Consider the following 14,244-nt stretch of genomic DNA (forward strand, 5'->3'; position numbering starts at 1 on the left):
GTAACCAGTCGCAACCCGGAAAAAACAGGAAGTAGAGCAGTCCCCACAACAAAATTTACGATTCTGTGCCTATCGGTACGTAACTCAAACGCCGCTGAGTAGGCTCAAGGGAATGTCGCAATGTTCAGGACGGCAACTCGCTCGCTTTAGCTCGCTCGGTGGTCCTTCACACGGCGACAATTCCCTTGAGACTGCACGGCTCCGAAATGGTTTAGTCACAATGGGGGAGATGCGAGGCGGCTATGCACGGAATTTGTGGTTTTCCAGTAGTCTATGCACGGATTTTGAGAAACGTTGAAAAACGTTCAATGAGAACGTTTCCTCTGGCGATCGGGTTGCAGCAACAGCATTCACATATATTAAGCAATGACTTAATTAGTATCTGTTTTAGTCTTTGTCCTCCTAACTCTGTCTGGAACCTACTTTCTCATGTAAAACCTAGATCTATTTAGGTTTTAGGAAATAGTAAAAAAAAAAAAGTATATAAATATCTAATATATATTTTACAAATAATTTAGCATTTTTTTCAAGTCAAGTCAAATTGACTTCACGATCAATCATCATACATATTAAATAAAACTGGTTCTGAGCTACCCAAAAACACTAAACTACCTAACCCAGCAAAACCTTACACCAACGTGAACCAGCCAATTATGGGCAGCAGGGCAAGGGTGGCATTTCTTCATCAGGCATCTGTCAGCCCGCTGTAGACAGAGATGAGCAGTAGTTTGAAATACTTTTATGTATTTTGGAATTTATTAGATTAGTAATTTATTAGTAATTTGTATCAAGATACTTTCAGATCTTGTATTGTATGTATTTTAAATACATACAATACATTGTTGTCCTTTTATTCTCAAGTTGACACATTTTTATCATTTACAAAAACAAACACACACACACACACTCACACACACACACGCACACACACACACACACACACACACACACACACACACACACACACACACACACACACACACACACACACACACACACACACACACAAAGCGAGAGAGAGAGAGAGAGAGAGAGAGAGAGAGAGAGAGAGAGAGAGAGAGAGAGAGAGAGAGATTTGTTTTCCAGGGAAACACTGCTGTGAACATAGACTTTATTCATTTCATATAAAAACAACAAAAAAATGCTTTCAAAACTTGAACAGGTGCTTTGTTTAATCTTCACAGGGATTAGACCCCCACCCCACCCCACCTCAACCCCACCCCCTCCCCCTTCCCACACACTTCAACACAAATAATCTCACTGGGAATCTACTGTAGCCTACCAGGGCTGGACACATCATCCATAGACAGTTCTACCTCATAACTCGCATCCAGCTGACAACTGCAAAATATGGAGAAAGGCTTGTACAGTAAGCCACCAGCAGAGGACAGGGTGAGCCTTGGACATGTCACTATCACTGCCCTGCATGTCACTCCTCCCACCCTTCTCTCTGCCAAACCCCCCATTCCTCATATGTGCATAACACCCCCCCCCCCCCCCCCCCCCCCTCTCTCTCTCTCTCTCTCTTTTCCTTTTCTCCTTGTAGTGTTTTTCCCCCCCTTCCTCCTAACCCCTAACGGCCCTGAGCCCTCCTTCTCTCTGATTGGTTCCAGACGTGCCACTGAGCTCTTCTTGCCGACTCAACATTCCACAGCTGGAGGCTGCACACACACAGACACATACACACACACACACACACACACACACACACACACACACACACACACACACACACACACAAGAGGTACGCGCACGCACACGTATGTCCCCCTCTCTCTCATTCCTCCGTTTTTCATAGAGACATGCCTATGTGCTATCGTCGTACGATGGTGTCGTGCAGAGAAAGTAGCCGATCTGCAAGCATCGGCACTGTGTTGTGAGCTTGTAGATTGGCTATTTTCTGTGCCCGACACCGTCGTATGACCAAGTATAAACAAGCTTCAGTGAAACAGAGCGTCAGAGTGAAAGCATTCCTCTGAAGAGTACAGAAATTCACTCACAAGCAGGAACGTTTGGATGAGGAATGTATGAGGAAGGTACGGAGAGAAGAAAAAAAGAAAACTTTTCTCCCTCTCTAAAATCCAGTTACTGTTCTGCCTGTATTCAACAAAAGTCAAAATCCTGAATGACACACAAAAGTATAGGCTATGGAGGTTTCTAATGAGAAAGAGTGAATTCACTTTTACGTCGATTAAAGATTCTTTCAAGATTCTCACATGAACAACTATTTCCTTCATTCACAAGAAGGATGTTTTCCTTTGCAAAGCAGTGAGTAGGTTAGTTGCACTGTTGGCACAATAGGTCAAATAAGAGGGTGAATTTTCACATATCTTTACCAGTCAAAACTTAACAAATTCCTGCATCATTAAAAAAAAAAGAGTACCCTTAATAATGCGTACAGACAAGTGAATGACATTATAAAGATATTGAAACAGCTGTAAATCATGGTATCAAGTGCCAAAAACAAACATTCAGAGTTCAATGCATATAAACACGCAGGCAAATGGCGGACAGTAAAAATGCTGAATCGATGCTACTGATGGTATCAAACTTTGAAATCACGAAAGCGACAAACATTGTACAGTACCTTGTTAATGATGTCTATGGACAAGGGAATCATTTACCCAAAATAATGTTGAAACAGCTCAAGATAACTGAAAGTGCTAAATACATACACAGAGCAAATGTAGTGTACTGCCATACTTTGTCACCGTAGTCTTTGGGACATTTTCTAAGTCCCTGTCACCTTCCACACATTCACATTTGGACTTCATCCTCTTCTGGTTCTCACACAGCTGGTGCTGACGTGTCAGATCAGAGAGGGGAGAGGCAGACTCACAAAGGGCTATAGTGTATGCATCATCATCAACAGTCCTCTACAGCTGCACAGACAATGAAGGCAAATTAATCCATATCAATAAAAATGAACAAAATGAACAGAAGTTCATTTTGAAAAAAATACTGTCACGGTGCAAAATAAAAATACAAATAAAGAATACATTTGGTTCTGTGTGTGGATATTTTGAGACAGAAGAATGGCTTCAGTTAAAATGTGTTGTTTTGTATTGACTTTTCTGATATCTGTTTTAAATACAAATAAGAAAAGAAATGAGATGGTGAAGCTACACCATACGCAAAATGGACTTTGGCACATCAGCAGACAGCTGGGACACCTTTCAACACGCAATCAACAATGAACTTTTCCAGCTGCACCCCACAGAGCTCCCATTACATCCATGAATGGGCTTCATGAAGCCCTTTTAGGAAAAGGATGTCTAAGGGAATGGATTCTGTTTTGTCCTCATAGAACTGTTGAGTCTTGGCAAGCACAGATTGTGACGGTGGGGACTCACCATACAGTTGGACTGACAGCCGCTGTGCTCTACACAGCCCTTCAGCATCTTACAAATATTTTTCTTTTTCATAAAAAGGGACAAAAATAAAAGCTAAAAGTCACAATCTGAGTCAGCACACTGAAATCAGTCTCTTTTGGGCCAGGCTGGTCCCATGTCAGTCTAGGGTGGCTGTGCTACTCTTGTTGCTCATTCAGCTCCATGTCGGACACCAGGATGTTTTTCTCTGCCTGCTCAGCTGGGTTGGAGTTACTGCGGCTATAGCGGGCCCCCTCATAAGACCCCCGGGACCCGACACCTCGCCGGCGGTACAGGTAGATCACTGCCACGATCAACATCAACAGAAGCAGCGCTGTCACCGCGATGACAATCAGAGTGGGAAGGTGGTTTGGGTCTCCTGGGTGAAGACAGAACAAGGTTTAGGATTGGTATAAACATTACCATTCAATGATGCCAACACATAACTAGTGAGCAGCGTAGTAACAACAACTTACCAGTTACTGCTGAAATATCAGCACCTGAAAGAAGAAAACAAACGAATGATTAGTATAACACAGACCTGTATATCATTTGAGACTTCTTCTAAACATGCAAATAATCCTTACAATTGTTGATGGTGCTATCAAGACCCAAAGCAATCCTACTTCAAAATCTCAATTTAACCTCATACTGTACATAAATTAAGCCTTGCTTTGCAGAGGATGCATTTGAACACACTAATGAATTAATGCAACATTCAGGCTTGCTTACTACGTGGTCGTTTGCATATGACCCCGTGTGTACGGTTCTTGCAGGAGCCCGGCTTCCACAGGCCAGTGTTGCTCTGGATCCAGAAGCAGGTATTGGCAGAAAGCATGCTGCTCAGGATGTCGTCCTGCACCTCCCAGTTGGTGAACGACAACTCTGAGTTCTCACTCCACACCAGATTGCTACCTACAGGACAGCACAGGATACCCAGTTTTAGTTTTGTTATTTTGTGTTGTTTTGTTAGTTTTTTTCTTATTTGTTGGATAAAAGCGAGATAGGAAGCTGAGGGCAGACAGACATGCAACACAGGACTCCAACTGGAATCAAACTGGGGATAATGCACTGGTTCGACTCATGGTGCACTCCCAAGTCCCAACACAGGATACCCACTAGCCACAGACTCAGTAGTCTCACAGTAGCCAGATGATTATAAAGATATCTAATGTCTGGGACACAACTATTGAAAAGTTGTTAAGGACTGCCACCAAAACAAATATGCGTGACAGACAGGCCTCCTTAGATCAACCACTGGCCAAACATGGACTTCCGTTACAGGCCAGCCAAATAGAGGCTTACCTGAATTTCTTTGGCAAAAACCTGGACATGCTGACTGTAATTAAAACCCCCTGTTGCTGGAATTGATGACGTATGATGGTGGGTTTGACCACATGAGACTACAGACTCAGTGACTATCAAGGCTCCATTCAGTCTGAATGGTTTGTCAGGTGGAATGGTTTGAGTCGATTTGAAATGAAATGTTTTCTGAAGTGTCCTGTACCTTTTAAGGCTATGCCCAGCCAAGCTCCATGTGCCTGTTCTGCATAGCTCTGAATGTGTTCCCATATAAATCCATTCTCCGTCTCGTCTAAGACAGAGAGCAGTTCTGCCCCAACTAGAGAGGAGAAAGAGACAAAGAGAAAAGTGGGGAGAGACAGAGAAAGAGAAGGGGGGGGTCAGGGGACACAAAAACAGAGCAAATCTAGGGCATTGGGAGGTGGATTGAGTAAAAGTGACAAATAAAGTAAAATCCGGAGACACAGTACAAAGCAAAATCCTTACTGTGTATGGAGTAATAATGACAGTGCAGTACACTCCAAAGTGAGCTTAATGAAACACTTCTATATTTAGACCTATTGGTGTCAATGTTGTCTATGGCAGAGTTGGTCGAAAAGTGCTGCACTATGTCTTGCTGTTTAGGTCATGTACTTTTACGGCAATGTGAAAAGATATTTTTCCTGGGAGAAGAGTAAGAGAAGATTTGTGTTGTTAATATTTTTTTTAAGATTATTAAAAATTCTTCCACATTGTTATTTTTTTTAACGAAAATAGCCAATCTACAAGCTCACAACGCGTCACATCACGACACGTTGTGATCTTGTAGATTAGCTATTTTCGAATAGCTGAAGTATAAAAAACAGAGTTAAAGTGGTTCAACTGATTTTGATGCTATATTAACTCATTTTGCTGGGGACCCTCAGGAACCCCCCCTTGAGAACCCCTGCTGTACAGTGTAATGAGCTACAAAGGTGAGGAGAGAGACTGAATCGAGTGTGATCAGGTGAACTAAAGTGACTAGGTTACCTTTCCTACAGGATGAGTGTGCATCCTGCTGCAGCTTGAGGTTCTGTAGGTTAAAGGCATAGCAGTGGTTTCTGAAGGGCACCCAGGACCAGTCACCTAGAGAGTGGGGACACTGTCCTGGGTAACTCCACTGGTGAACTGCAGGCTCTTCTGACAGGGGAGGATAGGACATAATTGTTGTAACACTTGTTTATTTACAATGTTAGACACGCAACCACGCTTGTACATGACATTTGCTTGCATGTACCTGTACGCACAGTCACGCACAGTCACGCACGCACGCACGCACGCACGCACGCACGCACGCACGCACGCACACGCCCACGCCCACGCCCACTTACCTGAATCTATTTCACAGATAGCAGCCTCCAGTTTATCATCACAGGGTGTTGTAGTCCATTCTCCAGAAGTGGTCATGTGACCACAGCCAGCCAGCAGATTGTGCTCCCCATCTTTCCAGTTAGAAAACACCACTTCTTCTTCCCCCAACCAGGTGAAGGTCCGCCCCTGAAAACCACACACATACAGTACTGTAAGACAGCACTAACAATCAATCTTGCATCCTTCTTTCTTGTGCCACTTCACCATTCAAGCCCCCATATAACTAGTCGTCCAAAAATATCTGCTTTTTTTGCAGAATGTTTGCCTATTTATATTTTTGCCTATTAGGACATGCCATGAATAGGGATGCTAGGGTTCATGTGGTTAAGCCATATATACTTAATAAGTATATATACTGGGCACTTGGGTGAGCGCAGTGGTAAAGTAGCTGCACACCACCACAGAGTCCGGGGGTTCGAATCCACCGTGGTGCATCCGGCTTTGTCTATACGAACACAATTGGCCGTGTGTTCAGGGGAGGGTGATATTTGTCAATACTCGTTACTCCTAAGGGCTGGGCCTGCGGCGCCTCCTGCAGGGAGGAGTAGAGCATCCTCCTGGTGGGGGCTCCTTATTGGCAGGTGAGTCAGTCGGATACAACGGCATTGACAACGCAGAAATGTGTGTGGGGAACAAATAATTGGCATAATGACTAAATTGGGGAGAAAAGGGGGGTAAATAGACAAAAATAAGTATAATATACTATATAAAAATAGCGAAAAAAGCAGATCTAAAAGGTCACTTTGAGCTTGTAAATCTGCTATTTTTGTTATTTTTGGAGGGAATTAATATTATTATTCTTTTAATTGTATTTGAAGAAGATTTGAAATTTAGATGTCCACCCAAGATATAGGGACGCCAGGGTTAATGTCGTTAAGTATAATGTAAGAAGAAAAAAAATCACTCACCCCATAGTTGTACAGAGCAATCCAGGCAGAGCGGTGCAAGCTGTTCATCAGCAGGGTGAGGTAGCCCTGCTGGTACGGATCTTTCACCGTGGCCAGGGTCCCATTAAGAGATTCACACAGGTGGATCGCCCCCGTCCAATCCAGACGCTTCTGTACCACACGGTACGTCACTCTACCCAACTCCACAGGTTTGGAGAGGGAGGAGGGAATGAGGGCAGGTTCTGGGGTGAACGCTGAGTCTAAACAAACAGGAGAATTAGACACACAGGGAGAAAAGTTAATCCCCTGGACAGGTTTGTATACGTTCTGAGCTGTTGTAGCAGGAATTGCGTCTGTGATAAGATTTTAAATCTCTCGTTGAGTTTATTTGCCAAATCTGAAGCAAAAAATGGTTATTAAAAGAACCAGTGAGAACTGACTTAAAGCGCAATGACACTTGGGTAGAGGTTGAGTGGTTACCTTGCCATGATGTAAGTCCAAATATTGGCGAGATCTTGCTCTGTTGATCCATTGATTAGAAATTGATAATTAAACATTGCACAGTGAAACAGCTCTGTCACTCTTTTAGCACATAAAAGTACTCAAACAAAGCAGATTCTGTCAGTATATAACACCACAAAACCCAGTCCGTTTTAAACTTGTGAACTTCCTGTTTACTGTTTGAAGTGCCGGATTCCGCCGGGTCTTCTTCCTAATACAAATAGCAAAATCAACATGACGTTGACATTTTCTTCTAAAAGAAAATGCCGCACAGGGTTTTGTGATGTTGTATTGGCAGAATCTGCTTTGTTTGCACTCGTTTACGTAAGTGCTAAAAGAATGTATTTGAGACCTGTATTTGACCCACAAGTCAGTGAGGACAGTATTTTGGATCGTCAATTTCTAATCAAAGGAGCAACAGCGCAGGATATCTCGCCAATATTTGGAGTTATATCACGGCAAGGTAACTACACAACCGAATCCTCTCTGCGCTTTATGTGTAGCAAAATGAGAAAGAAATTATTAACTTGTGCAGGTGTAAAAAAGGCCTGTAAAAACCAAGATAAAAACAACAAAATCACCTTGTTTCCTCTGACAGATAAAACCATGTTTCTCCATTTCGCAGGGACGAGAAGCCCACCTGCCGGTATTCCTCTGTGGGTTCCCGTGAACCATCACCACACAGTTCCCCTACACAGTGAGAGTGAGCCATCAGATCAGGACATGGGCCACACAAGCGCAATTCAACACACAAACTCTAGCATACTTAATACTAGCGGTCCTAGTACAGAGCCCTGGCGGACTCTGCTCAACTGGGTTTAAAGCGCAATGACACTTTAGTAGAGGTTTGGGTTGTGCACTTACCTTGCATTGATATAACTCCAAATATTAGCATGATATCTTCAATAGTTGCTCAGCTGAGTAGAAATGTATATTACAAAAATCTGACTTACATTGCACGGGGAAACAGCTCTCAAAATCACTCTTTTAGCAATTACCACAAAGAAAGATGATTCTGCCAATACATAACATCACAAAACCTTTTACTTTAAATTGTTTTACTATTTGAAGATCTGGATCTGGATCCATGGATCCAGTCTGGGTCTTATTCCTAATTCAAATGGCAAAAAGAAGCTGACATTTTTATTAAACAAAAATGGCTTAATGGGCTTTTTGATGTTGCAATTGCTCTGTTTGTGTTTGTTAATGTGTTAAAAGAGAGCTGTCACTATGCAATGAAAGTGAATGAGGAGAATATTATTGGAATATCAATTTCCAATCAACGGAGCAACTATCGAAGATATCTCGCCAATATTTGGAGTTCACGGCAAGATAACTACATGAGCCAAACCTCTACCAAACCTCTACCATTTAAATGGTTAATGTGTGTGCTGACTGCTGACAGGAATATTAATAGAAAGAGTTTGAGTGAGAGTGTGTACCGGGTTCTTGTTGTGGAGAGGTCCGCTGTTGTCCAGAGGCTCTCCTGGAGCCCAATTGGTATAGCTGAGCAGGCCAGGCTGGGCCCACTGGAAATGGCCTTTCGAGTCCGACGTCAGACCCACCCACAGGTCAGCGCTGATATTGTACAGCAGAGTGGTGACAAAGGCTGTGTGTGACAACATCAATAATATTATCAGTACGTGTGTGTGTGTGTGTGTGTGTGTGTGTGTGTGTGTGTGTGTGTGTGTGTGTGTGTGTGTGTGTGTGTGTGTGTGTGTGTGTGTGTGTGTGTGTGTGTGTGTGTGTGTGTGTGTGTGTGTGTGTTCATCTGTGTATGTGTGTATGCGTGTAGGGGTGTGTGTGTGTGTGTGTGTGTGTATGTGTGCATGCTGACGTGTTCATACTGTATGTGTGACTGTGTGTATGCGTGGCAAGCACGATTGTGTGTGTGTGTGTGTGTGTGTGTGTGTGTGTGTGTTTATGCAGGCTGTAGTACCTTGCTCCAAATTATTGGGTACCACTGCCAGGACGCCTCCTTTTGTCTCACACATCAGCTTGGCTGCAGACCACGTAACCCTACTGGCTTCCTCCAGGCCAAGAACTCTGAAACACTACACTCAACCCACACATTCAGAATCAAACACATTGTGCTATTATAAGACAAGCTGTGATACGTTGGGCAGTTGTAGTTTGGCTACTTTTGGTGGGCGACACGGGCGCGCAACTAAGCATAAATCCCCACCTGTGTCATTTTGAATTTTTGCGTTGGCTATTTAAAAATAGCAGATGTACAAGCTCACGGCGCGTCACTTCGTGCCGCGCTGCAAGCTTGTACATCTGCTGTTTTTGAACATTTTAGAAAAAAGAAAGTGGGAGAACTACTGATTTAGAAGGCATTTGTAGAATCGGCCTCAGGTCTTAAAGGACAACTTTGGTTTTTCACAACCATGGTTTATATTTTAGCTTGTAATTAAAGTAAATAAAAGATGAGTGTATTTTTTTTCCCCATTTACTGCCTTCTATAGTTTTTGCAATTTTCGCGATCTTTTTTACAGTGGGCGGGGGCATTCTGTCCGTTGGCTAAATATGTATTTCTTTTACACAATAACTCTGCGTTTTCTTTATTATTAATTACAGTAGCTCTTCTAGCCCCCAATAACTCACATCTGGCTATCAAAGACCATGGGACACATGGGATTGTGTAAAAGACATATTTAGCCACCGGACAGAATGCCCCCGCCCACTGTAAAAAATATCTTTAATTACAAGCTAAAATATAAACCTTGGTTGTGAAAAACCAAAGTTGTCCTTTAATGGGTTAAGAGCAAAATGGCTACTGTTTGAATAATGATCAATGATGAGTGAAGAGAGTGGTGTGTTTTAAACTAGGAAGGCCTACCTTATGCTGGTAGGAGGACCAGTCGGGAGGACATCCTGATGGGATCAGAGGTGAGGACGGCGTCGGCGGAATAGTCCCTGTGACGTTCACTCTCTTACAAACGTACGGCAGGTCTGAGTGGCACTTCTGATCCGCCCAGTCCCCTATTATCGGAGTGAAACATTATAGTATCTTCATATCGGGTGTGGAGGTATTTGGTGTCTTTCATACAACAATTGCTAACGTGACAAATAAAAAGGCAGGCTTTGGCCTACCTTTGCTGGCGGACATGAAGACACATTTGCGATCCCGGCTGAGTGCGTGAGGCCTCCCCAGGGCCCAGGACACGTAGTTGAGTACAGAGTGGTCCGACCAACGGAAGCGGCCATCGTATGCATATGTATGAAGTCCCAGCCACCAGTTGTCACCCTCTATCTTGGACATCTGCCATGGAGAGAGAGCTATGGACAATTACTTCTGGCCCACAGCTACTAAGACATGTAAATGTTAGGAGATAGTTGGCATATGCAGGCCATTGGGTGAGTAATGTACTTTATTATATATATTTTAAATGTAATAAACAACCATAATATTCAAAGCACAATAGTCTGAATCCGTACATCTGCTCTGTGCCAGTAGGATCAGTAGCAAAGCCTACAGACAAAGGAGCTAAACATCACTGTATTGCCCAGCATTACTTGCAGGTATAATGAACTGTGAATGAATGAATGAATGTTAGTCGTGAATGTGTTGAGTACCTTGCGCAAAGTGTTGGTAAGGAAGGTCTCCTCTTCCACTGAGTGGACAGAGGCCAGTGAGGCTTCAAACCAGGAGCAGATCCTCTGGGCTTGGTCCCACGTGGAGCGGTGGTCGAAGAATTTGTATTCTGCCTCCTCAAAGCCAATCCACTCTGGAGAAGAGGACACTGCAAGAGGAAAAAAAAGAATGCATTTAGGGGGTGTTGTTTGTTTCCTTCTGTGAAGCCCCTGGAGAATATAACAGTGATGGAGGGCTGTACAAGTAAAGTTAAGTTGAGCTGTGTGTTTGAAAAGCTTTGGTTGGCAGACTGACCTTCAGTGGTCTCTGGCTCTTTGGCCACGCTACCTGAAAACATAAACATCATACAGTATTTGTTACATGAATAATTCAGGAGGGTTCAAACGGCACGCTTTGCATTACTGAAATCTATAGCCAAAACTAATACAGTTCCTGCAAGCAAGTGGTTCTTTCCTTCAATGTTTTAGCCATTTGCACTCCATGGTCAGTTTGGTCACGGTACACTGTATGCCCCTGGTGTAATTTAGTGACATTTTACCTCTGGGGATCTTGCAGATCCAGTCCAACTCAGAGTCACAGTGCATGGCCAACCAGGTCATTGTACCCAGATCGGCTGCAGCGCACTGGCGGATGTTGTAGTTGTAGCGCCCAAAGTTCTGGTATGTGTACTACAAAACCGAGAAAAATTAATGAAGACTCAACAAAAACAGCTGTATTTAACAAATGGATCCTTTTATAAGCACTCTAGATGAAAAATGTATCAAAGGATGATGTAGTGGCAAACAATTCAATAATTCACTCAAGCATGCATGTGAATTTAATGTGAGAAGACTCACTGCCAGTCCATCGCTCCATTTCCAGCTGCCATTGTCCACGGGGTTCCTGCGGTTCAGGCCGATCCAGAACCAGTGCTGCTCATGATCTTCCGCTCTGCAGGCATCATCATCATCATCATCTTCACCAACATCATGATTTTCATTATTGTCATCTCTCTCCACATATTGTGTATATTGTCGCTGTCGGGCGTTAACCTCTTATTTCCAAACCCGTTCCTTTTTATTACGAGTTAAAAAAAGTAATATGAAATAGTGAAAATAGCCGATCTACAAGCTCACGCGTCGCACCACGATGCGTTCTGTATTTTCACTACTTTTGTGCTACACTCTTGCATGACCAAGTAGGGCATTCATTTACGAAAAAACATGAAAAGTTGAAATATGGAGATACGAAGTTTCTGCCCGACGGCAACGCTATCCAGTCAGGTGTATACCCACCCAAATTTCTCATGGAGGACCTTCAGGACAAATTGCTCCTCCTCAGGGCCACTGATGCTGAGCAGGTTGGCCCCATGTCTTTGGCAGAACAGATGAGCCTGCAGCCAGCTGAGCTTCTGTTCCAGTTGAAATACCTACACAGTAATGAATGGGTAATAAAATATAGCTTAATAACCAAATGCAATTAACCCTTTAAGACCTGAAGCCGATTCTACACGTCTCCTAAATCCCAACAGTTTTCTGAGAAACCTATGTTTCTATATCAGTGGTGCTCAATCTTTTTCATGTCAAGGACCCCCAAAATCATATGTATTTGGCCACGGACCCCCATCAAAATATTTTTGTTCCAGGGACCCCCCAGAAGCAAAGGTTTGAGTTAAAAATGTTCGCTTTAAAAATATATATATTCAAAGATTTGCACACACTTTCACGATTTTTCAAAAATAGCAGATCTACAAGCTCGTAGCGCGGCACTCGGTGCCGCGTTATGAGCTTGTATATCTGCTATTTCTGAATAGCCAAAGTGTAAAATAAAGCTTTTTAGCTCCAAATCTAAAAATGACACAGTTCCAGGTCTTAATGGGTTAAAAGTACACAAAACAACTATAATTACTGCTGCGGAAGCTACCACTACAGAAACTACTGCTGCTTATTATTATAACTAATACAAATAATAAATTACACTTTTTATAGGACTTAAATTACAAAGTGCTGCATAATGAAAGCAACAAAACACTAATATTACAAACCGTCAGCTATAATGATGAAAATAATTGCACTGTTGATTCAAGCATGCTTGGCACAGCAGGAATAGCAACAGAATATACAATATACTAATACTATTATTACCATAAAATTAAATTGTACACTGTACAGTATATAGTTATAGATGTATGTTTTCTGCATGCATATCCAAATGTGCAGGTAATGGAAAATGTGCTACAACTGTTGAGTTTTATAAATGGATGGCTTTTAAGGCCATTAAAGTCGCGCATTGTGTACAACCTTTGAAGCCCAGGGGCCAACACAACTCTAGTGCTGAAATGTACCTTGTAACAGTGGCGCAGGTCACTGCTGCTCTTCCAGCTAGGGGGGCAGGAGCCAGTGAGGCTCGGGGTGGGTTGCGGGGCAGGAGGTTCAGGACTCAGTGATGTATCCTGGGTCTGACGGCAGATGAACTTGCCGCGTGACGACGCGCACTCCCTCACCTCCCACAAACCTGTCGCGAAGCCCGTAGCCATGGAGACACAGCCAGCCTCAATTTGGACTGAAAGAGACATGGGGGAGGCATCCCATTAGCCAAATGGAAGGAGCCTGGACCGCAGACATTGGTGGAAATAGTAGACTGCATTGAGCCAAAGTCTGGTGGAAAAGTCCACCGGCCAAGTTGATAATTTTCCATTATATTGTTGGATGGTTAAATAGCTATTTTTCTATTACTTGTTTTCTATTAATGAATAATTGTTCCTTAACCCAATGTTTAATGAGAAAGTCCACTATAAAAAGACAAACTGAATAATCTGCTCTGCCATAGTTTGTGCAGGGAGCAGAGGGTTCATAAGAGGGCTCACTGGTGACATCAATGCTCCTAGCTGGATTTTGACTGCAGAATTTGACTTGTCGTTCAGTCCTCGACCAAGCCTGTTTTTAACATCAGTGAGCTCATATATCCGGAAATTGCATGATGGCCCTGATATTACACAAAGTATTTGCTCCCTTTTGCTGCCTTGTTAATGTGCTGCAAAACGTATTTGTTAAAAGAAGAAAAATGTTTACAACTTCCTTAACATATTGGCCCACTTTAGTACAAAAAAGAAAAAGAAGAGAAACATCATCTCATGCTTCACTGGCTGACTTTAACCCCTGTAAACATTGGGATAACTGATGATTCCTCAGAAACACATATATCCAGCTAAGTAGGG

General features: G+C 43.0%; 1 protein-coding gene across 4 annotated transcripts in view; it reads right to left on the reverse strand.

Moving 5' to 3' along the window:
- Nucleotides 1-1,236: 1,236 nt before the first annotated feature.
- Nucleotides 1,237-14,244, reverse strand: part of mrc2 (mannose receptor, C-type 2) — a 32,118-nt gene continuing 19,110 nt past the window's right edge. Inside the window, exons 12-30 of one of the 4 annotated variants that reach the window (XR_014601846.1) lie at nt 13,372-13,589; nt 12,323-12,456; nt 11,885-11,978; nt 11,587-11,716; nt 11,343-11,375; nt 11,030-11,196; nt 10,547-10,715; nt 10,293-10,435; nt 9,390-9,504; nt 8,893-9,059; nt 8,032-8,140; nt 6,971-7,209; nt 6,023-6,188; nt 5,682-5,831; nt 4,879-4,992; nt 4,104-4,286; nt 3,848-3,871; nt 1,704-3,750; nt 1,237-1,661 (exon numbers count right to left, since the gene is read on the reverse strand). Coding sequence is in view for 2 of the 4 variants with exons in the window: in XM_084072365.1 (XP_083928491.1) it covers nt 3,530-3,750; nt 3,848-3,871; nt 4,104-4,286; nt 4,879-4,992; nt 5,682-5,831; nt 6,023-6,188; nt 6,971-7,209; nt 8,032-8,140; nt 8,893-9,059; nt 9,390-9,504; nt 10,293-10,435; nt 10,547-10,715; nt 11,030-11,196; nt 11,343-11,375; nt 11,587-11,716; nt 11,885-11,978; nt 12,323-12,456; nt 13,372-13,589 (2,576 nt within the window). In the remaining 2 variants the exon portion in view is untranslated. Of the gene's footprint in view, nt 3,751-3,847; nt 3,872-4,103; nt 4,287-4,878; nt 4,993-5,681; nt 5,832-6,022; nt 6,189-6,970; nt 7,210-8,031; nt 8,141-8,892; nt 9,060-9,389; nt 9,505-10,292; nt 10,436-10,546; nt 10,716-11,029; nt 11,197-11,342; nt 11,376-11,586; nt 11,717-11,884; nt 11,979-12,322; nt 12,457-13,371; nt 13,590-14,244 lie in introns of all 4 variants that reach the window. The other 3 variants (XR_014601847.1, XM_084072366.1, XM_084072365.1) reach the window with 3 other exon arrangements.

The sequence above is a fragment of the Gymnoscopelus microlampas genome, assembly GCF_963454915.1.
Source record: "Gymnoscopelus microlampas genome assembly, chromosome: 11".
NCBI classification, from domain to species: Eukaryota; Metazoa; Chordata; class Actinopteri; order Myctophiformes; family Myctophidae; genus Gymnoscopelus; species Gymnoscopelus microlampas.